Source organism: Crinia signifera, chromosome 8 (assembly GCF_055691185.1).
Source record: "Crinia signifera chromosome 8, ASM5569118v1, whole genome shotgun sequence".
Lineage (NCBI taxonomy): Eukaryota > Metazoa > Chordata > Amphibia > Anura > Myobatrachidae > Crinia > Crinia signifera.
The window spans coordinates 144505668-144532532 of NC_139224.1; the positions used below are offsets into that span (position 1 = coordinate 144505668).

At 44.2% G+C, this 26865-nt stretch overlaps 3 protein-coding genes across 6 annotated transcripts in view; 1 reads left to right on the forward strand and 2 right to left on the reverse strand.

The window, feature by feature from the left end:
* On the reverse strand, nt 1–8748 carry MRPL37 (mitochondrial ribosomal protein L37). Of its 2 annotated transcripts, none has more exons than XM_083157330.1 (7): nt 8216–8748; nt 6419–6602; nt 5461–5576; nt 4601–4786; nt 2530–2684; nt 1456–1656; nt 1–134 (listed from the first exon to the last, which is right to left on the reverse strand). In XM_083157330.1, exons 1-7 carry the CDS (start codon nt 8571–8573, stop codon nt 57–59), a joined length of 1278 nt encoding a protein of 425 aa, XP_083013456.1. In that variant the 5' UTR covers nt 8574–8748; the 3' UTR covers nt 1–56. The 2 variants fall into 2 exon arrangements, with proteins under 2 accessions (XP_083013456.1, XP_083013455.1); XM_083157329.1 differs by having other exon boundaries at nt 1456–1659; nt 8216–8747.
* Nucleotides 8101–25736, forward strand: CYB5RL (cytochrome b5 reductase like). 3 transcript variants are annotated; one of them, XM_083157332.1, is made up of 8 exons: nt 8101–8595; nt 11257–11326; nt 13620–13799; nt 14538–14683; nt 16641–16728; nt 18777–18881; nt 20223–20426; nt 21316–25736. In XM_083157332.1, the coding sequence occupies exons 2-8, from the start codon at nt 11285–11287 to the stop codon at nt 21517–21519; spliced, it is 969 nt and encodes a 322-aa protein (XP_083013458.1). In that variant the 5' UTR covers nt 8101–8595; nt 11257–11284; the 3' UTR covers nt 21520–25736. The 3 variants fall into 3 exon arrangements, with proteins under 3 accessions (XP_083013458.1, XP_083013459.1, XP_083013457.1); XM_083157331.1 differs by having other exon boundaries at nt 8103–8659; XM_083157333.1 differs by lacking the exon at nt 11257–11326 and having other exon boundaries at nt 8102–8659.
* The window catches only part of LOC146026557 (dynein light chain Tctex-type 4-like), a 24615-nt gene continuing 21772 nt past the window's right edge, over nt 24023–26865 (reverse strand). Inside the window, exon 5 of the mRNA XM_083157334.1 lies at nt 24023–24385. Within this exon, the coding sequence (XP_083013460.1) occupies nt 24038–24385 (348 nt within the window). The 3' untranslated portion in view covers nt 24023–24037. The remainder of the gene's footprint in view (nt 24386–26865) is intronic.

Genomic DNA, 26865 nt, shown 5'->3' on the forward strand with positions numbered 1-26865 from the left:
TTATATAAATATTCTTGTTTATTCGATAAATGGTATTTACAGATTTTACTATAAATTCAGATGGCTCCATTCAGGTACATTGCCCAGAATTTCACAAATGTTTCTGGCTTGAAACCAGCAAGACCAGCAGGAACCTGAAATGAGAAGAAAATAAAAACAGTTTTCGAAAAGGTTTAAACAAAATTGTGTAAAAAAGAACTAGATTTTCTGCAGTTTAGACAAGTTTGAAGTAAACATTCAGGTTTATATCTGTAAGAATATATATATACAAATGAGACATTTTCTAACTACAGACACCGGTCTATCTTTTTTGGCCTGATTTTATTAAGGTGCCCATACACAGTGCGAAGCATGCTCCCGCACACATCGCACAGTACAAAAAGTACGTGCTGCACATATTTTTTGTACTGCCCGCGGATCGCATTGCACACAAATGGCATGCATTGCGATGCGATCCAGCCCATAACGGGTGCCATCATCTCACTGTGTATGTGCACCTTTAGACAATGAGGTGTATTCAATGCGGCCGGCGAGGAGGTTAAACGTCAGGGATCGACGAAAACAAGTGATCCTAGCAGTTAAACCCTGTGCCTGCCGCTCACCCTATTCAACGCACTGGGGGAAACAAACAGCAAGGCTCGCGGCTAATGAGTTTCCTCCTCACTCCAAAAACCTAGCGAGGGGGAAACGGCGTGTGCAAGGGGCAGGGGCGAATTTAGGGGTCAGGTCGCCCCTAGGCACAACACTTTTGTGCCGCCGCCCCCCCCCCCCTTTTAATGTAATTATATGTATATACATTGTTATTTATATATTTCATTAAAATTTAACTGTAGCCCACTTATTAGTACAGTGATTAGCACAGTGTCTCCGTCAGTCTCCCTCCGGCTCACACACTGTGACTAACAACTGAGCGCAGGGGGGGGATCTGCGTGCCACTCAGCTCAGCTGTTGGATACACAGCAGCCAATAGACTGTGTGTGTGTCTAGAGTATCCAATGGGCAGGAGCCGGCAGCAGTGAGCCTGAGCCATTTCTGGAAGCGCAGGGGGACCGCCGGACCCAGCCACGAAGCGGTGATGTAAAGTGCATGGCAGAGCGGGTGGGCAGTGGCGAGTGACGAGCGGCGCTGCCGCCGACATATAATTCATGTCCGCGGCGGCGGCGTTCGTCACTCGCCGCTGCCCTTCAGCTGTGCCATGCTGCTATTTAACTGAATGTCAGCCTGCCTGCCGCCCTTAATTGGTGCCGCCCGGAGGCCGGTGCCTCATGGGCCTAGGCACAAATCCGGCCCTGGCAAGGGGTCAGTTGAATACTGACCCTGCGAGCTGTGACAGCATGCAGGCAGCACTGCTCACTGTCACAGCAATCATTGAATACACCCCAATGTAAGGTAACTTTTTGGACCTGGTCTGAGGGGCTGGAGGCTGAACATTCCGGCAACTTCATCTATACTTACCAAAACCACTTTCCGCTTAATTTTTGCTTTATGGGCCACAGTATCATACAGTGGTTGGTCTCCATCCATCCAGACAATATTTTTAACACCATCATTGGATTCGAAGTCCAAAGTATTGAGCTGGAGCACCATGAAATGGAACAGCTGCCCATCAGTGGAAACACTTTGCACCACGATTGGTTGCGGCAAAACTTTTGCATCCTCCTAAAAATAAAAAATTAAAATAAAAGGGATTACTAAAAAAAAAAACACTTTTTAAATGCATAGAATAATAAAAATCATAGACATCAGCTTATGTGGGTGTTTACAGTCCAACATCAGCAGCAGGAACATAACATATGGGAGGAATACTCATAAAAACTGCACACAAGCATATCCTCATCTGATATACAATACTTAGTGACTGGACACTGGCAGCAAGTTGATCAACAAGATTTTATTGACGTCTGTAATTTTTGGTCCACCACATTGCTGCAGCGAACCTTCTTTGAAAACTGTCCACAAGTTCCTTGTACACTCTGGAATCAGACGTTTTCCTGGAAATCACCGAAGCCAAATTTACCCATCTAATCTCAAAAGTTTAAATTTAGGAGCAGCTGCATGACCCATAATATGCAGGGGCATTGGCCTCCCTACCAAGTGTTCCTGTCAAAATCGCCAAATTGGTGGCCATTTGGAACTCATGTACAGTGGTATGCCTGGGATGGCCCCCTGTTCATTCTCAGCTCCCTGGCTAGCGCACTGATCTCTGGGATGCACTTTCGGGGGTGTTCCAAGGAGAGGCGCATTCTTGCAATGACCGCTCCTCCGGAGGCTTTAGGAACCTTCCTAACATCTGCAATGTTTTGCGCGCTCATACCTCCGATCGAGCAGCTTAGGATGATCCCCTTTTGAAACTCGTTTAGCTCCTTTCAGAAAGCAAAACGATCTACATCAGTGCCCCGCTACCAGTTTTTTTACGAACACGTGCCTGCTGCAGGGGCACAGAATTTTGCTTGCGCAGGGTGTCCAATCACGTTTGACTACATAGTGTATAATATGCATGACAAATGCTGAATAGAATAAGGAACTCACTCCGTACAGAGTCTTCGCTTTAGCCAAAGCACTACCAAAGGCGTACATGATCATCTTGGCCCTTAGCTGGTCTGGAAGGAATTTAGCTCTGGTGTTGCAAGGTTCCAGGAGGTATAAAGTGTGCGGGTTGGAGAATGGGAACTCTGCATTAAAGCCTGTGGCAACAATAAAAAAAAAAAAATATGGTATAAGAAAATAATAACAAACTGATTTATTTTTAATTACAATCATACTGAATAGTAACATTTTTATTTGGAGGTCAGTATCAAAATTAGATTTTTGAAGCTGCAGTGTAATAGGAAATCTTAACTTGCAATATAGAGATGATACATTTTATTATTGTGCATTACTATGGTATTCTTTGGCTGCTGTACCGTATTTGATCCTATAGAGGTCACTGGTGCATTTGCTGTATACCCCTTTCACATGGGTAAAGGCCCCCATACACTGGTCCGATTTGTCCTAAGGACAAGTTGGACCAGGTTGCCCTTGAGAGCCCCCCGGCAAGCTCGCATGCGATCTGGCACTTGATGTGCCATTTTTACATGCAATAAATTGCATGCGATTTATTGCATGTAATACTCCCATGGAGCTGCTGCAGGTGGCAGGTAGAGGGGTCTGACCAGCTGGTGGTGGCGGGGGGGCGGGCAGCGGGTTCCGCCTGAGCAGTGGTGGTGGCTGGGAGCTTGTAAGCGCATTTTGCCGGGTGGCGAGGCGGGATGCGGCTGCTGAATATTTTGAAATGACTGGCTGAATGTTGATTGGCTAAGAAAATTCTCTCAGTCAATCAAATGGGAGGCCAACGTCCGGCCAGTCATTTCAAAATATTTAGCATCCTGCCCCGACGCCTGGCACTCCCAGACAAGCTCCCAGCCGCCACCGCTGCTCAGGCGGACCCTGCTGCCGGGCACTACGAGTTGCCCGCCGCCACTCCACTACCACCAGCTGGCCAGACCCCGCTGCCCGCCTCCCGGGGAGGGAAGTCCTAGGTGGGGTGGTTGGAAGAGCAGCAGGTCCGACCACCGGATCAGGTCCGATGTGCACGGGACCACGTATCGGACATCAAACTGAGCCAATTTGGGCCAATTTCACCGGCTGCTTCGGAATCAGCCCAAATTGGCTCAGTGTATGGGCAGGCTTATGCCGACACCTGAAATAGGACGACATGGCTAAGGTTGTCACAAGCATTAGGTCAACAATAGGAACATCAACCTGAGTTTTTCTTGTCCCAAATGATGACAGTCAACACTCAGTGTACCGCTGCGTTCGCCATGCTTTGGGCACGGTGCTTCGATGCAATCAGCACACTTATATTCTAGTGGATTGTAGGGTATGAAATACCGCCTGCTGGCTAAAAAAAAAAAAATGTGAAAAACTTATGTCGACCTTCCCATTGTTGACCTTCCAACCCTGTTGACTTTATCCATGTCGACCTATTTCAGGTGTGGACCTTCAGAGCTCAACCCAATGTATTTTGACTTTCATTGAGTCGACATAGTGACCATATCCCTTTCACACCGCACCATGGGCCCTGTGGGTTAGAAGAAGGGTTAAACCCAGTTCACTTTCTGTATAATGGGCGACCCGGGGTTTAAGGTGAAAGCACCAGACCCGGCATTGCGATGTGAAAGGGTTAATAAGGTATATAATGTACAGCAGTGGAAACAATGACAGCCAGCTATAGAACATTACCCAACACCACCTAGAATGACACTTCCATTGTTGAGTCCTGGTGCAAATATCCCCAGAGTGGAAGTTTTCTTTTGTATGGGCTATGTCACACGCTCCGGCTCCTGCCGGATAGCGAAACCCCGCACAGCCTCTGCACTCAGGAGTTTAGAATGGAGGGGATGGCCACAGCCCGGCAGCCGTCCCTTCCAGTGGTGGGATCTGGCTGCAACCAGGCCGACGGGCCGTGGCTGTCCCATGTGAATGGACACAATTGTGTCCATTATTAACTACTGTGTGCGGCACGGCTTTCCGCCATCCAGCCGGAGCATGTGAAATAGCTCTATGTGTGACAAAGGTAGTAAGGCATTACATCATTAATAACTACATGGAGAACACATACCTAAATGGTTCTGTTCCTGATATACATTCACTTCCTGTAAATCAATAGCAGGGGATAGTGGATACAAGGATTCCAGGGTGTGCTGTTCTGTAGCCTGGATCTCACTGGAAGAGGCCAGTGGTTCTAATGAGGTTTTGGCACTCATCAGTAAACCATTCGTACCCCTTACATGATAGAGTGTTGAATCTGCAAAACAAATACAATAGCTGAGAGACCAGTAGTTCCAAAGCTCCGAATTTGTCTACTCTGAGACAATAGACACTTGGGCATCCCAGTACTTCACAGGTAAAATGCAAATGTACATTTCCTCTGTTGAGGTTCTCCTGATGCCTAAAACCAACGCATTTCGCTCTGGGTATACACAGAATCCCTCCAGAGGATTTAACTATTTTATACATTTTTGTTGTTGTAGTATGGAATACTTGTGGCTGTATATACCATAACCCGAAGGATCTTATGGATTTCATTATGTTGTGATAAAGATTAATATTTGTTTTTTGGGCAATGTATGGACCTTGAAAAATGTATGGACCTTGAAAAATGTATGGACCTTGAAAAATGTATGGACCTTGAAAAATGTATGGACCTTGAGCACGTTTTCTTCAGTATGTACAAACAGAGACATTGGGATCAGGCCAAAAACACAAGGGGAGATTCGTTTGGGCCGAATTCGTCCACGTCCCCGATGTCTGGGGTTTGCACATGCGGTTGTGGTCTGGTCTGAATCAGTCCCACAGTTCTTACAACCGGTGGAACACGTTTTACAAAAGAATAATGCTAATAAAGTAGATCCAGTGTTCAGCAGCAGATGTGACCTACTGATATTTACAAGTGGCAGAGTGTTAGACGTAGGAGCTTACCCTTTCGCCAAAATGTTGCCAATCGCCAATTGTCTATGAAGCTCCTCTGGAACAGGGCAGTGTGCAAGGAGCTCTGTAACCGGCACAGGTGCAGTAATCCCTGCAGCAGCTTCGGGCTGCAAGGTGAGAGATTCAGAAACTTACCTTATTGGAACAATATACAGAAAGACAAATACAGAAAGACAAGCACAGAGCTAATATAGCTAAAGCAAGTATGGTGTGGATAAAAGCATAGACTAGGCCTGACCGACCTGTGGTTCTCTAGCTGGTGTGAAACTACACATCCCTGCATGTCTTGCCACAGTTTTAGCAAAACTGTGGCAAGGCATGCTGGGACTTGTAGTTTCTTAACAGCGTGAGAGCCACAGTTTGGCCAAGCCTGGGATAGACAGTGCGTAGGTCGACACCAAAAGGTGGACATGAGTTTTTCATTTATTTTTGTGTCAATGTCAACACCTGAGGATGTGGACCACCAATTAGTGTAATGCTTCCCTCTGCTACACTTTACCTTTCCTAATGGCAGCCCACAGGAATGTTAAAGTATGAAAAAGTCCAAAATACAAAGAAGGGAAAATAACATAAAAAAAAACCTCCTATCAACATTTTCATGAGTCAACCTATTGACTTGATAGATGGAGTTAAGAGCCTTGATCAGTGGTTCCCAAACTTTTGACACTTGGGGGCGCTGTTAGGGATATGAGGCCAATTTTTCTATACTGGGGAGTAGTACTATAGAAAAAATAATCCCACTGAGTATTTGAGAGGGAGAGGTGTCATTAGTTTTTGTTTTTTTAATGGTCCATGTTATTTATGGACTAACAACATGAGTTGCACCTGTGCAAACATAATGCATCTTCCCACACACCATGATCCCCAAAATGTTTTCTAACATAGCTGTAGCACTGACACACACATAACATTCTCAGCCAGCTCCAGTACTAGGCCGCCTGGCACTTACCAGTACTCCTCCCTTTCACGTTGATCCTCAGTGGTGCTCCATAAGCAGGAATTGTAAATGATATTCTGCACAAGCTCTTCATGATTTGGCAATGTATAGGCCGGGTCTTCACATATGTCTAGTATCCTCTGTGGTAAGCCCTCAATTAACTTGGTCTTTGTCAGCCAAAGTGCCTGCTTTACACCTGAACAGACAGAGAGACATACATAGCTGTACACATTCTACATCGGAGCTCTTATCTTACACAATACCAAAACGTTATGCTGTTCTTAGAGAGAGACTTCCACCACATCTATGTTACTTCTTTACAGTGAATATAAGCACAAATATCTGGAGATATGACACTGCAAGAATCACACTGTAAGGGATAAATTTACTAAAATGGGAGGTCAAAATTCAAGGTCAGATTCTACTATTTATTTAGCACCTTCTAGAAGGTAGTGGATAGAATTGAATTGGTTTCTATGGGCAACATCGCATCTGTAATAGTACTCCTATCTTATACCCCGTTCTCACTGCAGCCAAATTCCCGGGTCTAGCATGTAGCATTTGCAGACATGGGTTCAGGGCCGGTGCAAGCCCCCTGCCCACCCCAGGCAAAACCCGCCCGGAAGGGGGGGGGGGGGGAGGGTGCGGACAATACTTACTGCGGCCGATACTGCGGCAGGCGCCCGCACCCCCCCCCCCCCCCCCCCTGGAGCGATGTACCTGCTGTTACGATGCTACGCTGTACCTGCTGCGATGTACAGCTTCCGGGTGCTGCGAGTCCTCTCCGTCCTCGCTGAAATCCCCGCAGCAGGGAGCGGGCGGCGCGCAGGGGGGCAGCATCCCGGGCAGGAAGGGATGCTTTCTGGTACCTCGGCGGCTCGGTACCGCCCTCCAGTGGTTGACCCATTCACACTGCCCAAAAACCTGTGTTTAAAGTCAAATTCCCGGGTAGAACTTCTTCACCCGGGAATTTTCCTTGCAGTGAGAACGGGGGTCCAGCGCGGCAGTCCCCGGCATTTTAATGCCGGGTAAAAGCCGTGTCTTTCTCACTCGCACTGAGAATACCGCATTAGTAAATTTACCCTTAAGACATCCCAAGAATACCACTAGGACTATGGGAGCTACAGTGGCCTGTCACTGGGCAGAGCAGGGGGCATAGCACGGTCACTTGGGGAAAGGTAGGGAAATACAATGATGGGTCATTAAAGGGGGGGGGGGGGGGTGTCTACAATGGCAAGCCACTTGGGAGGGGTGTGTATGTGTGAGGGGGAGCGAACATACATGACCTGGCTCTCGTGAAAGGTGGGAGGGGGCTTAAAATGACCTGTCAATTAGGATGAAGAGAGGATCTTACAACAATGCAATTTAGGAAAACATAAAGCCCACCCAAGTAAAGAAGTCATTGCAATCCCACCACCTGTTCCTTAGGAGGAGGAGGTGGGGTACAACCTGTCACTTGGAGGTAGGGAGGAGGTTCCAATAGTGATCTGTCAAAAAGGTGATACGTTTGTATAGGGGGCTACAGTGACCTGTCACCTGGGTGGTGGTGGTGGTGGAGGGGAGCGGGGGTGATTAGTGACCTGTCACCTAAATGTAAAGAGGGGAGTTGTTGTGGGCCTGTCACTTGTGGGGTGGTGGGTTTACAGCGACCTGTCACCTGGGTTGGGGTTACAGTCAGTGACCGGTCACCTCGGTGGTTGTGTGTGCGGGGTTGCAGTGATCTGTCACGAGGGTTGGGCTACAGTGTCCTTGTCCTGTCACCGAATGGGGGGCTGTCAAGGTGTCGGTGCATCTCTTGCCCCCCGTTACCTCCGAGCAGCCGGCACTTCGGGTTGTACACGTAGGCTGTCTCCTCTTTGTACAGCGGCATCTTCTCTGCGGGGGGAGAGTGGTAATAACTCGGGTTCCAGTCCACCCTGAAGGTGGGCATCTTGGGCCGCGCCAGCCAGGGAACATGGTAGCCGCGATCCTCGTACGTGATGGGCTCCAGGCCCGGGATCTCCAGCGGCTCCTTCCTCACCTTGGGAGGTGCCTCCAACCTCACCATGGGAGGTGTCCGCAGCCTGTGACAGCGGCCGGAGGACACACTGAGGCACCGGAGCCCGCTTCTCCCGGCACAGAGCTCACCGGCTGCGGGCAGCGGACGGGTGAGCATGGACGCCGCCATCTTACCGCGCTGGGGCTGATGGGTAACTGTGACCTATCCACTTCACTTTCCGGCGGCGTCCATAGGATGATGATCCACAGTACAGTGTGAGTCCTGGCAGGCGTACTAACCCCCTGTCATACATAGTCCCTCCTGCTGCCTTCTGCCCAGCTCTGTACCCATGGCACAGTGCCTGGCAGGTTCACACTTTCCCCCTCAGTCCCCTCATTATATAATGTGGAGGTTCCCAAACTCGGTCCTCAAGTTCAGGTTTTCAGGATATTCCTGTTTAGGCACATGGGACTAAAGAAATACCCCAGTCAGTTTAATTATACCGTCTGTGCACAAACTTCCTTAAAACTTGGACTGCTTGGGGTGCCTTGAGGACTGTGCTTGGGAACCACTGATCTAGCACATTTGATCTATAATACATAGATATGCTTACTAGCAAACATACTCCTCTCTGCATACATCTGAACAGGTCTCGCCAATTTCACTCCATGGTGAGATTAATTCAATTGTACCTAAGGTAACCACCCATCTGGGATTACTTTGGATGCTAATCCGGAGGTGTGGCATTCCCGGACTATACAATGTCCGGAAATAGGGCAGCTACTGGTCTGTCCGGAGTAATCCCGGATGTGTGGTGGTAACCCTAATTGTACACGATGGAGCAATTCAATTGTTGCTCCGCTTTGGTGCAAACAGCCGACATTTCTTCTCACAGACCCCAGTTCTGATGTGAAGTAATGTGCAAAAAGTGACCCTTTTGGGTGCTGAATTGGCACTTTTCACATCGCGCCTAGCTCCTGGGTCGGGTTTAGCGCTGTTATTGGGACCAATGAGTGGCCCGGTTAAAATAATCAATTGGATCGCTACCCCTGATCTCTCACCACTTTAGACTGGAGATTGGCCACACAAAAACAATTGAATCACCCTCCCTCTCATATGTGTAAAATAGTGTTCATTCTAGCACCCGCCATCTTTGAAAACCCCTGCAGTTCCTGTTCCCTGCCTGAGGTGTCGCTGTCTACTGTGGTGCTCCTAGCACAGGTCTGGTTTGCATATCAGTGATACAACACACTGTGCTAGAAGCACTACAGAAAACAGTGACACCCCAGGCAGGGAAGAGGAACTGCATGGGGTTTCAAAGATGGTAAGTGCTAGAATGAACACTATAAAGCAGGCATGTCCAAACTATGTTGTGAAACTACACATCCCAGCATGCATTGATTTAGTTTTAGTATTCCCTAATAGCAAAACTGTGGCAAGGCATGATGGGACTTGTAGTTTCACAACAGCTGGAGGGCCATAGTTTGGACATGCCTGCTATAAGGGATGTTTCTGAGTATACATAAGGTAGAGAATCATCTTGTGGGTGTGTAGCGAGTTGCGTCTCTTTCAGAGGGCAAGCCTAGTTCACACCGATCTCTTGCACCCAGCATTGGGTAGGTGTAAGGGCCTTATTCTGCTTGACTCGCACAGCTGCGAATTTTGCAGCTTTGCAAGTCATTGAAACACTGCACGCCCCTCCGTTGCACACCCAGTTCCCCCACATGCTTGCGGATGGATGTTTAGCATAAACATCCATCTCCTGAAGATGTGCATATAGTTGCAATTCATATTCTATTAGCTAAATATTAATATTTCCTAAATGCGTCAATATAGAGTTGCGTGCGACTTAGGTCCAGTACGTTTCTGTTGCGTGTCACCGCAGGGCATTAATTCAACTGTAGACCAGACATTCAAGTTAGAACATATCCATTGTAGGAATGGATATGTTAGCTATTGTTTTTTTCTTTCTGAGGTTAGGTGTCTTTTAAGGCCCATACACACTGGGTGACTTTGAGCTGAAAGTCGCTCAAAACAGCAGGTTTGAGCGGCTTTCAGCTGAAAGCCGCCCTCCCCCTGCATTATGCAAAGCCGTCCTCCCCCCTCCATTGGCGCCAGGCAGGGGGAAAGCCACTCAGTGTGTATGCACTGAGCGGCTTTCCCCCCAGCGATGAACGTGATTATCGCTGTCCATACACCCTGGGCATAGTCACCCAGTGTGTATGGACCTTTACTGTACATTTGTGTTTTTTCTCTGTTACCCCTTTCACACTGCATCTTAAAACCCGGGTTATTGCCGGGTTGACGTTGGTCCAGTTGCGGTGTGAAAGCACCAAACTTAATAACCCTGGTTGATCAACCGGGAATTCAACCCAGGTTATAAGAAGGGTTAAACCTGGACCCGGGTTTAATGTGAAAGGGTCAGATCCAGGTTCAAATTTCGGGTTCAACCCGTCTTTGCGCTCTGAAAGTGGCTGAAAACGACATCATTGGTAGATATTGTATATGTTGGAACAAACTTTTGCTGGTGATTTTAGATCTTTCATTAGACACCTTTTTTAACAATTTTTTATGATCTAATGAAAAATTTAAAATTAAGCCGCATTGAATGGAAGGGGCACAGATCAATGTGGTTGCTAATAATTCTGTTAATTGGCTTGATGGATGTTAAAAATAAATTATTTTGGCAGGTAATTTTTATGTCATTACTAACTGTCATTTCAAAAAATCATGATTTTACTAGTGTTTCTAAATGATATTTTTTATATTTTAAACATTTGTGTATCTCTTTTTTGGGTAAAATATTTGTGTTTAGGCATACTGTTGTGTTTTTAAATTTTATGTGTTTTAATCATCTTTTATACCCCAACAGTGTCCCATTCGAGGGCTGTGTGTGATCAATGAGCAATTACTTAAATGTGGAAGAGGCTGCCACTCTACAGGTAAATCCCACTTCTAAAACCCGCCCCATCTGACTTGGCACTTGATGCGCCATTTTTTACAAGCGATAACTCGCATGCAATTTATTGCATGTAAAATGACTCCCCGGAGGGGTTCAAGGGGAAGCAGATGCGCTATATCACGGGTGCAAAAAAAGCACCCGAGGTGTGCCGCTAAATATCCAATTCCAATATATCTTATGTGCTGCATATAATCTACAGGATCGAATCTGATGCTCACGGAAATGCACATCGGATTCGATCACCTTTCAAACACCTCCAATATGGGCCGATTTCACCCGATATATCAGCCCGATCCGTCAGAATGAGATTAAATCGGCCCAAATCGGACCTGTGTATGGGCACCATAAGGGCTCAATTCAATTAGCCATGCGTCATGTCACATCATGAGCAAGTGCAGCCGTAGCTGCTGCTCTCAGTAATTCCAAACTTGCAGATATTTATTTGCAACCATATTAACTTTTGGGTTGAGTCCTGGCGAAAAGAAACGGCAATAATTGAATACCCCATATCATAATCAATGTGATTTGGCTGCTGCACATTATTAGGCTTTTCAATTCATAAGACAGAATCGTAGGTATGTAGTAAATCAATGATTTATTTAACGATTTCAGCTTCAGTAGTTGTAAAAAAAAAAATATATATATATATTTTGGGGTTTCTGAGAATAAGTGGAGGCGGGGGAAGAATTTTTGAGGCAATCTGAAAGTGGAGAATAACCCGTGGGTCTCTAGGTTGTGTAATGATGGTTTGGTTTTACACAGCCAATTAAATATTTTTGAACATTTTTATTTGAGACCCTCTGTTTGGGGTGTGGTGCTCAATCCCTGTTCGGGTTGCAAGCAGTACCCAAGGGGGGTAAGGCATAGGGCAGTATTCAATGTGAATACTGGCGACGTGCAGCGAATCCTGTTTAGGATTCGCTGCACATTCGCCACTGCTTGCTGCGTTCCGGAGCCTCGCCGGCTCTGGTATTCAACGAGTCAGGGGCTCGCTGCCCCTGACCGGCGAATTTGAGCTCCTGCGGCGGACGCCACAGGGAGCCTGAGGACGGCGGCAGGCAGGGAGATGGAAGTCTCCCTGCCTGCCCCAGAACGTTTGTGGGTGGGAGGTGGGCTCCCTGGGAGCCAGGCAGCACAGGCTGCCCCCCCGGGGGTGCCAGCAGGGGACCGGGTATATTCACTACACCCGATCATGCATATGTAATGATCAGGTGCAGTGAATATATGAATATCTAATGAGCGGCTCGGCTCCCGGCCCCCTGCTGGCTGGTCTGTGTAAAAAAAATATATATATTTTTTAAAATTAAATATATATTCATGTGCTTACAGCACATGAATAAAAATAGCATGCCCCTCCTCAGAATAAAATTCCTGATTTTTTTACACCAATTGTAAAAACCAAAACACTTTATTTTAAAAGTTCACATTCCACTTCACCATAATAAGATAGCGATTGCTACTCGGTGAATCATGGTGAAAAAAACCTTGAAATGTATTCGCCATCTGGTCATTGAATAGAGTGATTCACCGTTTTGGTCAGAAATTCGCCTTACAGCACAAAATCGCCATAAAAACCTGGCGAATCAGCCTCATTGAATACAGCCCATAGTTGCCTACCCTCCTGCATTCTGCAGGAGACTCCCTGAAATAACAGCAATCTCCCTCTCTCCCTCATTAGTCTATCAATCTCCCTCATTTCACCTATCCCACATTAAACTGTTACATTTTAGGAAGAGATAGATACATTTACATTGAATCAGCACCATTTCCAGCAGTTTACCAAGTACAGTAAGTCTTACTAACTACTTTGGGGCTCATCTAGATTTGGATATGTCATTTTGAAAGATTCCTGTCCTCTATAGATTGTAAGCTTGCAGCAGGGCCCTCCTACCTCCAAGTCTGTCTGTTGTTACCCAGTTTGTTTTATCACTGTCTACTATTGTAAAGCGCAACGGAATCTGCTGCGCTATATAAGAAACTTTAAATAAATAAATAATAAATGTAGCAGTACACACCCACGCTTCTAGGTACCACGTTCACAATCTTTTGACACAATCTCTCCATATATGGAATAGACACACCCTTTGGGTCGAGCATGACACCCCCCCCCAAATGTGGCGCCGTGAAAAATTCTACTACCAGCTATAATCTCCCTGAAACTAGTTTTCAAAAGTAGGCAAGTATGGGGTAAGGGAGGAGATAGATTTGTTGATGCTGCACTCCACTTATCAGATTTCTTTAGTGGAACCTTCACACTGTGTTTTATTCTGCAGGGTATGTGTGACCATGACGCTGACTGGCTGTCACTGAGACCAGTGGAACCCACTCCTGCCCAATGCTGTGGTAGCGGATGTTCCCCCTGTGTGTATGATCTCTATGAAGCCAAGTTGGAATTGTGGGAGAAAGCCAAAGAGAGGCGAGATCCAAATCTCCTAACTGAAAGCAAAGTAAAGGTAATAATATGGAGCGGTTCAGGGTCTATAGTAAATGTTAGAGGACCCAACATCATTGTCATATCATATTGTTTTACTTACAGAAATTTTTTTCCCAAATGTGACTATTACCGTGTACAACTCGCTAGCTTCCGCCGCATCTGTGGCCTGGAGTCAGGACACTCAGATCTACTAGTCTGTGTCGCGGCACTCCTCCTGGCTCCTTATGAAAAATGTCCCTCACAAAATGGCTGCACCTTTACAGCAGACAGTTTTTGAGGATGCTAGCGGATGCAGTTGTTACACCACTGCTATCGGCAGAGTCTGCCATTCTGCGGGCTACAAGCAATACTAATAAGAACTCTGTCTATCCAGTCCCTAGTTTCCACCATAAATGGTCACTCATTCAGTGGTGCAATTCATCAATACCATTGTTGAGATATTTATTAAACTATTTAGACTGTCGGGTGAAGTCATCTGTTTGGTTTGGTCAGTAAATATCACATTTGCTCCCGCAGAGTGAACTCCTGAAATAGTAAATCCTGGATTGCTGGAGTATGTCTGGATCTACAGAATCCTAGTCTGTTCTTATAATTCCTTTGAAATGTTTAATTAGGAAACAAAAGATGACATTATATAATATTAAATGATAGTTTTTGCAATGCATAGCAGGTTCTTACAGCAGTCCTTTAGTAGTGGCTTTATCCTTCCTTTTACAGATAATAATTCTGTTGCATAACTTGTGATTTTGTCCCACAGAACAACTTGCCTCTGAATTCAGAAACATTCACTGAGTTTACGCTCTGCTTGGTAGAACAAGAATCAGATGACACCAACCGCTACAGATTTCATCTGCCAGCTGGGGCCAGTCTGGGATTGAAATTGGGACAGCACCTGGTGCTAAGGTACCACGTGTCCTATCCAATAGTATATATGCTAAAATCTGGCTTATCTCAGTCACAAAGTTCCCCTTGCAATCGCTTTCTACTTCAAAGCTGCAATTCCACATCGTCTTGTTTTAAATCTTTCAGCCTCATACACACTAGACAATATTGGTCACAATATCGTTCAGAAAGGGCTTTCTGAGCAATATTGTGGACAATATCGCCTAATGTGTACGCTCCCTGATGTTAACGATGTGCACTTCCACACATCCTTAATGACCCGCTCCCTTGTCCAAGCATGTCCGGATGAAGGAGGTAATGGATACCGACGGCCATGCTGCAGCGGCAGCACAACCATCGCTCCACCTGCTGTCGCTCACCTCAGGGAAGGCATTGGCAAGTGTGTATTCACTTGTCGATGTCAGGTCCCCGTGGCCTCCAAATTGGTGGCGGGGTCCATCGTTTAGTGCGTATGGGCCTTTAGGTACATATTAGGCATGCCTTTCTCTTATCTGTTTCAGAGATCGTTACCTCTTTTGTTAGATCCTCTCTGGGGTAAAGCCCGCACAAAGTATACAATCCCGGCGGGGTTCCGGCATCGGTGGTGCATACACACTTTGGCGATGCCGGCGGTGGGGTATTCTGCAGCTTATTAACTATATGCTCACTCATTTGTACATACCCAGACAAAAGAAGGGGGGTTGTTAATGAACAGCGGGAGCAATTCAGGCGTCCTAAGCAAACATGCTGGGCGATATAATGAACGATATCGCTCAGCGTCAAAGTGAGGGATATCACTCATTATATTGACTATTGTGTGCAGGGTTTAAAACATAGGGCCTTATTCGAGTTCACTCTTTCTGACAAAATCCTTCTTAGATGGACAAAACCATGTGCACTTCAGGGGGGCAGATGTACAGATAGAAATAGATTTGGTGATTTCTTGGTGATTCTTTGCAGGGTAAATACTGGCTGCTTTATTTTAACACTGCAATATAGATCTCACTTTGAAGTAAAACCCCACCCAAATCTAATTAGATCTGCACAAGTTACATCTGCCCCCCTGCAGTGCACATGGTTTTGTCCATCTAAGAAGGATTTTGTCTGAAAGAGTGAACTCGAATAAGGCCAATAGTCACAGCATCGATTATATGCAAAATGTTTCAAAAATATAACTGTGGACAGTGTAACTCCACAGGTGGTTCTGACCACTTCACCATCACGTGCGCCATTAACAGATTTTTGCATTCACTTCAGGCTACCTCTCCCACTCCCCCAAATTGCGTTCACCTGTGCATCAGACCCGCAGATTCACAGCTCTCAGCATGTGATGTGTAGGCAGAGAGAGGAGAAAAGGGGAGGGGTTTACAGCATAGTTAGAGGGAGGAGAGGCGTTCCAAAGCCTCTCTGCTCTCTTCATCATGTACCATGTGACTGTGGTTCCCATTGTAGTCCATGACATTGTGCTGAATTCTAATTCATTAATTGCAGCACTAATGCTGCCCATACACGCTGCTTTGTGAGCGTGCGTTCCGTGCTGTACTAGCACGGATCAAATCGCATTGCATTGTATGTGCACGCATGCAATGCGATGCGATTTGATGAGAACTAGGTACAAAAAGTATGTGCAAGCACATACGTTTTGTACTGTGCGATGAGGTGCGCGGGAGCGCGCACCTCAAAGCACACATCGGGTCAGCCCTTATAGCAGCATGTATGGGCTGCTTAAGAAACAAATTATGGATAAGTGGTAATTATTGATCTTTATATTATAGCCTGTAATGGCGGTTATTAGAATCCCTAGCTCTAGTTCCTAGTGAAGTCACGGGCCTGCATCCTCATAAATCATGGCTCATAGCTATTAAATAGAGATCATGAACTAAGGGCACCAGCAGTACAGATGGGTCACATGACATGTCACAGGTGTATCATATTTAATTTGCATTACTCATGCATTCTTATTGTGTTGTTATCATAGAGGAACAGTAAATGGATTAGAGATACAAAGAGCCTACACCCCCATTAGTGCCATAGATGTGACGAGCTACTTTGAAGTTTTAATAAAGGTAAGCCTATTCCCTTGTTCATTACCCATACACTTTCCATAAGATGCAGCTCATTCTCAGGTGTGCAGTTAAATGATAGATTTGTGTATAGATGACATGTAATAGTAAAGTTATAAGGTAGGGAGTTGTTTCTCAGGCATACTCAGGAATTCTAACTACTGTATACTGTTCCTGAAAATCATGCCAGAGAAGCTGGGAGTCCAAGAAGTGTTGTTGGCACCAGACTTAAAGCAAGCAGCAGTCTGTAAAAGACGTGTTACATATATGAATGTTTGGGTTTATTGTTACTGTAAAAGACGTGTTACATATATGAATGTATGGGTTTATTGTTACTGTAAAAGACGTGTTACATATATGAATGTATGGGTTTATTGTTACTGTAAAATACGTGTTACATATATGAATGTATGGGTTTATTGTTACTGTAAAAGACGTGTTACATATATGAATGTATGGGTTTATTGTTACTGTAAAAGACGTGTTACATATATGAATATATGGGTTTGTTGTTACTGTAAAAGACATGTTACATATATGAATGTATGGGTTTATGGTTACTGTAAAAGACGTGTTACATATGTGAATGTATGGGTTTATTGTTCCTGTAAAAGACGTGTTACATATATGAATGTATGGGTTTATTGTTACTGTAAAAGACGTGTTACATATATGAATGTATGGGTTTATTGTTACTGTAAAATACGTGTTACATATATGAATGTATGGGTTTATTGTTACTGTAAAAGACGTGTTACGTATATGAATGTATGAGTTTATGGTTACTGTAAAAGACGTTTTACGTATATGAATGTATGGGTTTATTGTTATTGTAAAAGACGTGTTACATATATGAATGTATGGGTTTATTGTTGATGTAAAATACATGTTACATATATGAATGTATGGGTTTATTGTTACTGTAAAATACGTGTTACATATATGAATGTATGGGTTTATTGTTACTGTATTAGATGTGTTACGTATATGAATGTATGGGTTTATTGTTCCTGTAAAAGACGTGTTACATATATGAATGTATGGGTTTATTGTTATTGTAAAAGACGTGTTACATATATGAATGTATGGGTTTATTGTTGATGTAAAATACATGTTACATATATGAATGTATGGGTTTATTGTTACTGTAAAAGACGTGTTACATATATGAATGTATGGGTTTATTGTTACTGTAAAAGACGTGTTACGTATATGAATATATGGGTTTATTGTTACTGTAAAAGACGTGTTACTTATATGAATGTATGGGTTTATTGTTACTGTAAAAGACGTGTTACATATATGAATGTATGGGTTTATTGTTACTGTAAAAGACGTGTTACATATATGAATGTATGGATTTATTGTTACTGTAAAAGACGTGTTACATATATGAATGTATGGGTTTATTGTTACTGTAAAAGACGTGTTACGTATATGAATGTATGGGTTTATTGTTACTGTAAAAGACGTGTTACGTATATGAATGTATGGGTTTATGGTTACTGTAAAAGACGTGTTACATATATGAATGTATGGGTTTATGGTTACTGTAAAAGACGTGTTACGTATATGAATGTATGGGTTTATGGTTACTGTAAAAGACGTGTTACATATATGAATGTATGGGTTTATTGTTACTGTAAAAGACGTGTTACGTATATGAATGTATGGGTTTATTGTTACTGTAAAAGACGTGTTACGTATATGAATGTATGGGTTTATTGTTACTGTAAAAGACGTGTTACGTATATGAATGTATGGGTTTATTGTTACTGTAAAAGACGTGTTACGTATATGAATGTATGGGTTTATTGTTACTGTAGAAGACGTGTTACGTATATGAATGTATGGGTTTATTGTTACTGTAAAAGACGTGTTACATATATGAATGTATGGGTTTATTGTTACTGTAAAAGACGTGTTACGTATATGAATGTATGGGTTTATTGTTACTGTAAAAGACGTGTTACGTATATGAATGTATGGGTTTATTGTTACTGTAAAAGACGTGTTACATATATGAATGTATGGTGTTTTCATTGTTACAGATTTATGAGCACGGCTTGATGTCACAGTATATTAAATGCTGGCAACCAGGAGAGACTATACCATGGAGAGGACCCTTTGGGGGATTCTCATACAAACCCAACAAGGTCAGAGTTTATCCCTATTATGTATTTGAATAGTATAAAGCCCCATACACCGACGCTGATATTGGGGACCCGGCATATACACTTCTGATGCCGTAATCGAGTGACTAGTGTGTATGGGGCCTAAAAGTGCTGGGAAAGGTTGGAGAAATATCGATATACTGGGTGTCCGTTCCTTATCTTATAACGCTTTGTTATGAGCCACCATTAGTGTGCTTCCACACTGCACTTTTATTTGTGCATTTGGCCTATTTGTTCGCCTGGCATATGTCACAGTGATCGCCCACTTCCAGGGCACTGCCCACAAAACCGATTGCTCCTAGATTTTCATACATTTATCCCATAACGCATCCGTTCAGCTACATCAGGGCTGGGCAATTGCGGCCCTCCAGATGTTGAGGAACTACACATCCCAGCATGCCTTGCATCAGTTTCAGCATGGCCACATAGCATTACTAATGCAAAGCATCCCGGGATGTGTAGTTCCTTAACATCTGGAGGGCCGCAATTGCCCAGCCCTGAGCTACATGCATCAATCATGACTATTAGACATCTCAGGTTAGCCATTGAGTGATTTTTTTACCTGTGCGGCCGCATGCGAGGGGTGGGTAAGTGTACACAGCCCCTCGCATGAAAATACAGGGATTAGCGCACAGGGTGAGGGGGCAGGCGTTTGGTCGGGCACCCAGTGTTTACCTGTTCACTAGAGAGTGAACATACGCAGTCTGGCAAAGAGGTCTGAATCAGGCCCTTTATTGGATGTTTTGTCTAATTCTATGAACACAAAATGTAGTGGCCATAAAAGAACCTCAAAAATTTAGCAAGTTTACAAAATTTGCTGCTTTTGATTTATGTTTTCACAACATAACATGTCAGCGCCATCGGCTGTGTGCGCCCAAACGGAGCAACACTTGAATCCCTCATTAAGGGGAAATTTAATAACGTTTCTAAAAATGGAAAACAAAAAAAAGTGATGTTTTCATAGCAACCAATCATATTATGTTTATAATTTTTTTTTTATTGCATCCTAGAAAATCATAGATGGGCTCTGATTGGTTGCTCTGGGCAACATCGCCTCTTTTCATTTTTAGAAACTTTCACATCACAACAATGCTACTGTCACTCCTAACTAACATATAGTCACATAAGTGGACAGCTCACTGACCCCCAACAAGATCATCAAGACGTCTCCTGAAATACTCTGCATTTCTGTGTGCATTCAGATTATACAATTGGTTAAAGGTTATTATGTTCCCGCCCTCTGCAGAACAAGAGGCATGATGGGCAGGAACAGGTTGAGAAGGAATGCCATACTGTGAACTTACCTTCTCTTCTCCCTCGTAGTACGGAGAGCTACTTATGTTGTGCTCAGGAACAGGGATAGCTCCAATGCTGCCCATCCTCACCCATGTGACAGACAATGAAGATGACGAGACCTTCATCACCCTGATCATTTGCTCTCGGACCTTTACAAATATTTATATGAAGGGCTTTCTGAAGGAACAGGCCAGATACTGGAATGTCAGGACCTTTTATGTCCTTAGTCAGGTGAGTACTTATTGGGGGTTATTCTGGTTCACTCGCAAAGGCAAATTCCTTCTCAAATGGACAAAACCATGTGCACTGCAGGTGGGGCAGATGTAATATGTGCAGAGAGAGTTAGATCTGGGTGGGGTTTTACTTCAAAGTGAGATCTATATTGCAGTGTAAAAATAAAGCAGTCAGTATTTGCCCTGCACAGAAACAAAATAACTCACCCAAGTCTAAATCTCTCTGCACATGTTACATCTGCCCCACCTGCAGTGCACATGGTTTTGAACCAGAATAACCCCCATTGTTTTCTCCTATGCCAGGTATATTAGAATAGATATCATTTGCTTAAAGGCCCCCATACAATACTGTGACTTCTCATATATAGCGCATGAGATCCTTTTGCATGTAATATATTGCATGTGATACCATTCCCCGCTGCCAGGAGGCTGTCCAAGTTGGAGGTCGGACATGCAAGTAGGTCCAATCTCCGACTCCAATACGATGAGCGCGGGGCCGCACATCGGATCGGATGTTATTAGTTCAAGGTATATATATAATATGAATCGTAAGGCAGCTGTTAACGTCTTCAAGTGTCTGGAGAACTGAGGACGACAGTCCCAGAGAATAGGTGCAGCACAAGATAAAATCTTGAAGCATGAGCAGTAGAACAGAGAGAAAGATCTATGGAGGTTCCTATATGGGAGAGTGCAGGAAAATACGTGTGGCAGATTAGCACTTGAGGAGCAGAATGAAAGGTGAATGTTGAAATTGTGTAGACAATATATTTTAGTATTCACTTTATTAACAAAGTGCACCGTTCCCTGCATTGCTTCTATAATATTCCATTGCTTTGTGTGTGTCCTATGTTTTGTTCATTGTTACCCATCTTATTTGGGATCTGCAGGAGCCATCACTAGAAAACCTGCCGCTGAGCTACAGGGAGAACTCGAAACTTGGAAGAATAGACTCCGCCTTCTTGGCGATGGTGTTGGAGAGCTGCAGGCGGAAACCCTATACACTGCTCTGTGGGTCAGTATCATTTACTAAGGACATGGCGGAGCTGCTGGCACAGCAAGGACAGGATCCCTGCTCTATCTTTTCTTTTTAGACTTGTAAATTGAACTTAAAGAAAAGTGAGATTGTGATTATAATCACTGAAGTGGGACTCACTGACTGAATAGCATTTTATGGGACTTTATATACAGTAACAGATGTTTTGCACATCTGCAACCAGAAAAGCACTGCGTTCCTACTGCAACCAGAAAAGCACTGCGTTCCTAATTAAGCCTCATTTTCCGGGATATTTCCGGGATAATGGTTGCTGCGTTCCACTGGAATCTGTCCATTGTTTCATGTCACCTGGCATGCAATATGGCGGAAGCTTACCGTAATAGTTACATTGTGTTTTGTATAATGAACATGCAATACGTGACTTTGTTACCAAATTCAAGGACTTAAGGCCCCCATACATTAGTCCAACTTGTCCTAAGTACAAGTCGGACCTGATTGTCCCGGCAGCTCCCCGGGAGGGGGTCACATGTGATAAGGCACTTCATGTGCCAAAGTTTGCATGTGATTCATCATATGCAACTCCTGGGGAGCTGCAGGCAGAGGGAGCAGGGGGGCGGCAGATACCAGGGAGCCAGGCAGTAGGCGCACACAAAAAAAAAAAGAGCAGCAAAGACAGAGATTAGAAGTAGGAGCAGATGGGGACTGGGGGTGAGATGGAGAGTTTTGGGGCTAAAACTGTCACAGCTCAAAGTGAAAGTAAAAACGGTCACAGTTAGTGAATGAAAGTGCATTGCAGATGCCATCATTTGTATGGGCTTTGAACTAGTAACAATATATTTATTTGGGTGTATTCAATGACTTTTGCGAGCTGTGACATGGAGCAGTGCTGATTGCTCGCTGTCACAGCTCGCACGGTCAGTATTAAACTGACCCCCTGCACACGCTGTTTCCACGTCGCTGGGTTTTTGCAGCAACTTGAATATGGCGTGTGCGGCCGCTAAAACAGCGAGGCATTAGCCATGAGCCTCGCCATTTGGGGGAATCCTCACCGTTATCTGACAGTGAGGGTTCCCTCGGAACATTGAATATGGTGAGCGGCTGACGTGGGGGTTAAACGGCGAGAGTCGCTTGTTTTCGGCGATCCTTGCCATTTTACCCACTCGCCGGCTGCATTGAATATGGGCCATTGAGTACTGACCATGACACTTTCCCCACATATCACACTCATCATGTACTCTTGGTGTTATTATTTGTGTTTATTGCAGAAATAACAAAATCATTATTTTCCCAAGCATTGGTTTCCTACAAACATCAGGAATATTGCCTGTCCGTGCGCAATTTCACATCAATTCCCCCAAGCTCAAATGGGTATGGTCATTGGGTCAACCCTAATTAGGTCTACATGCATTGGGTCAACCACTGAAGGCTGAGAGGCCTTAGGTCGACACCTAAAACGAGTCGCGATGGGTAATGTCAACAGGGTTGGGAAGTCGACACAAGCATTGGGTTGACAGTCAATAGGTCGACATTAGTTTTTCACTTTTTTTTGTCCTGAATGGACACAGTCAAAGGGTACCGCGCCCCCTCGCATGCTCGGCACACTATTGTATTCTCCCACCACGCCACAGTGGATGGTAGGGTATGAAATACCGCTTGTCGGCACACAAAAAAAAAACCCGTAAAAAATCATGTTGACCTTCCCATCGTTGACCTAATCCTTGTGTCGACATTCCAACCCTGTCGACCTATTTCAGGTGTCGATCTAAGCCCTGTCAACCTTCAGTGGTCAACTCAATGCATGTTGACTTTAATAGGGTCGACCTAGTATCCCACTCAAATGGCAATCATCACAAGGCAGCAGGACACACAGCCGTAGTCCTGGAAATCCGATTGCTAGCTTCCCGCACCTTGTCATGGAATGCTCGCAGACTCCAGGCAAATGACAGATTTCACTATACAACAATCAAACAATCACAATCGATACAAACATCTTGTACCATACGTTTTTTGGCTGCACGTAGCAGGCAGATCTCCCCACTTTTGATAATTTACCAATGGGCAAATGCATTTCAAAGAAGACAGAATAATGGCCCTTATTCTGGTTCACTTGCAAAGGCAAATTCCTTCTTAAATGGACATAACCATGTGCACTGCAGGTGGGGCAGATGTAACATGTGCAGAGAAAATTAGATTTGGGTGAGTTATTTTGTTTCTGTGCAGGGTAAATACTGACTGCTTAATTTTTACGCCGCAATATAGATCTCACTTTGAAGTAACACACCACCCAAATCTAACTCTCTCTGCACATGTTACATCTGCCCCACCTGCAGTGCATATGGTTTTGTCCATTTGAGAAGGAATTTTCCTTTGCGAGTGAACCAGAATAAGGGCCTTTATGTGACATGACTGCTATACGCAGAAGATTCGGCCGTGCCCAGAAGCACTAAAACAATGTACTGATTTGCTGCCACTTGTGATCGTGTGATTATCAAAGATAAATAGCTTTATTATGTTTATGTGCAGAGTGGATTCCTTTGTTCATTCGTTAATCTATGATATCATTCTCTACACCTGCCATACTAAATACCGGAGTGCCAGAATAAGCTAGTTTGCCTTTACTCAAAATAAACTGCGTACACTGAAACAACACAGAACATGGTGGAATTCTGGTAACTACAGGAGGTGACGTTGTCGGAGTACGAGTCCCAAAGACATTGGCTGGTCATGAGAATATCCTCCCGGTTCTTACTCCCGATTGCCATGTTGCAGATGAGCTTGTATCGGGGCGGGGTGACTCTGCGCACCATTTTCTTGATGTCTTCGCACAAGTTCTTAGTGAGGTCAGCCGATGTACTTGGGTCATACGCTATGTTCCGTAACTTGGCTGTCAGGAATTCCTGGATGAGCTCTTTTGCTTGGGAATATGGAAACCTCTGTGCAGGGTTTGCAGAACCAGCTGGTACCTATGCAGTATTGGAAAAAAAAATCCATGCTTATATTAATACTGTAAAGCACTGCTATATATTAGAACATTAATAATCAAACGTTATTAGGCCTTGAAATTATTTATTTTACATCTTTCAGTAAAACCAATATTACTTCTTTCTTCCTGCTGATTCTTATCCCTATGGAATCAAGCATCTGACTTGCCTTCCTCATTGCTTTGTTACATTGCCTACCTGCCTTTAAGTCCCCTGAAATAGTGACACCTAGATCCCTGTCCTCAGTAGTTTCCATTATGATACTATATTTATCATTTGGGTATTTCAGACCCAAGTGCGTTTTTTCCATTTTTTAGCATTAAATTGTATTTTCCAAGTATTTGACCATTCCTTTAGTCTACCTAGATCAGTGATGGCACCTTTTCAGCTTGGTGTGTCGAAAATCGTAAAAAAGTGTAGCCTTCCTTGAGTCGCGTGTCACTTCAAGAAACATAAATAATTTGGTGATATTTGCAGCCATTATACATATGCCACACACCGTGATGCCCATTATACATATGCCACACACTGTGATGCTCCATTATACATATGCCACACACTGTGATGCTCCATTATACATATGCCACACACCGTGATGCCCATTATACATATGCCACACACTGTGATGCTCCATTATACATATGCCACACACTGTGATGCTCCATTATACATATGCCACACACTGTGATGCTCCATTATACATATGCCACACACCGTGATGCCCATTATACATATGCCACACACTGTGATGCTCCATTATACATATGCCACACACTGTGATGCTCCATTATACATATGCCACACACCGTGATGCCCATTATACATATGCCACACACTGTGATGCTCCATTATACATATGCCACACACTGTGATGCTCCATTATACATATGCCACACACCGTGATGCCCATTATACATATGCCACACACTGTGATGCTCCATTATACATATGCCACACACTGTGATGCTCCATTATACATATGCCACACACCGTGATGCTCCATTATACATATGCCACACACCGTGATGCCCATTATACATATGCCACACACCGTGATGCCCATTATACATATGCCACACAGCGTGATGCTCCATTATACATATGCCACACACCGTGATGCCCATTATACATATGCCACACACCGTGATGCTCCATTATACATATGCCACACACTGTGATGCTCCATTATACATATGCCACACACCGTGATGCCCATTATACATATGCCACACACTGTGATGCCCATTATACATATGCCACACACCGTGATGCTCCATTATACATATGCCACACACTGTGATGCCCATTATACATATGCCACACACTGTGATGCTCCATTATACATATGCCACACACTGTGATGCTCCATTATACATATGCCACACACTGTGATGCTCCATTATACATATGCCACACACTGTGATGCCCATTATACATATGCCACACACCGTGATGCCCATTATACATATGCCACACAGCGTGATGCTCCATTATACATATGCCACACACCGTGATGCCCATTATACATATGCCACACACCGTGATGCTCCATTATACATATGCCACACACTGTGATGCTCCATTATACATATGCCACACACCGTGATGCCCATTATACATATGCCACACACTGTGATGCCCATTATACATATGCCACACACCGTGATGCTCCATTATACATATGCCACACACTGTGATGCCCATTATACATATGCCACACACCGTGATGCCCATTATATATATGCCACACCGTGATACCCATTATACATATGCCACATAGCGTGATGCTCCATTATACATATGCCACACACCGTAATGCCCATTATACATATGCCACACACCGTGATGCTCCATTATACATATGCCAAACACCGTGATGCTCCATTATACATATGCCACACACCGTGATGCCCATTATACATATGAAAGTCAATGTGAAAGAGCAAGATATAAGAAGGCTGCACTAATACAGTGTCTGTCAAAAAGGCAGCTACCAGTGCCAATAGAAGCACTGAATAGTGTGGCGTTCGGAGCCTTCAGAGTTTTCAACAGAGCCTATGGGTGACATTCTATGGACTGCGATTTCCGTTTTTTGCGGTAATTAGACCACAAAATGGCGATATCGCATTTTGCCATTAAATCGTTAATTTAATGGGATGCGCTAAGGGACTGAAATCGCATATTATGTGCGTTAAGGTATGCTGAGTAAAAATGCGAGATTAATTTGCATTTTTATCGCATCCAGATGTTTTCGTATAGAAAAGTATACAAGTCGCTTATTTAATGCAATGCGCATTTGCACATCGCATTATTTAGGTGCCTAATTTTCGCACTTATTTCAGACCAGGGTCTGTTTGGCGAATTAGCCAGAACCCTGCACAGATCGCAATGTTCTGTGCAGGGTTCTGCTGTAAAAAATAAAAGAAAGGGTTAAAATAAAAAAAAAACGAGCGCGGGGTCCC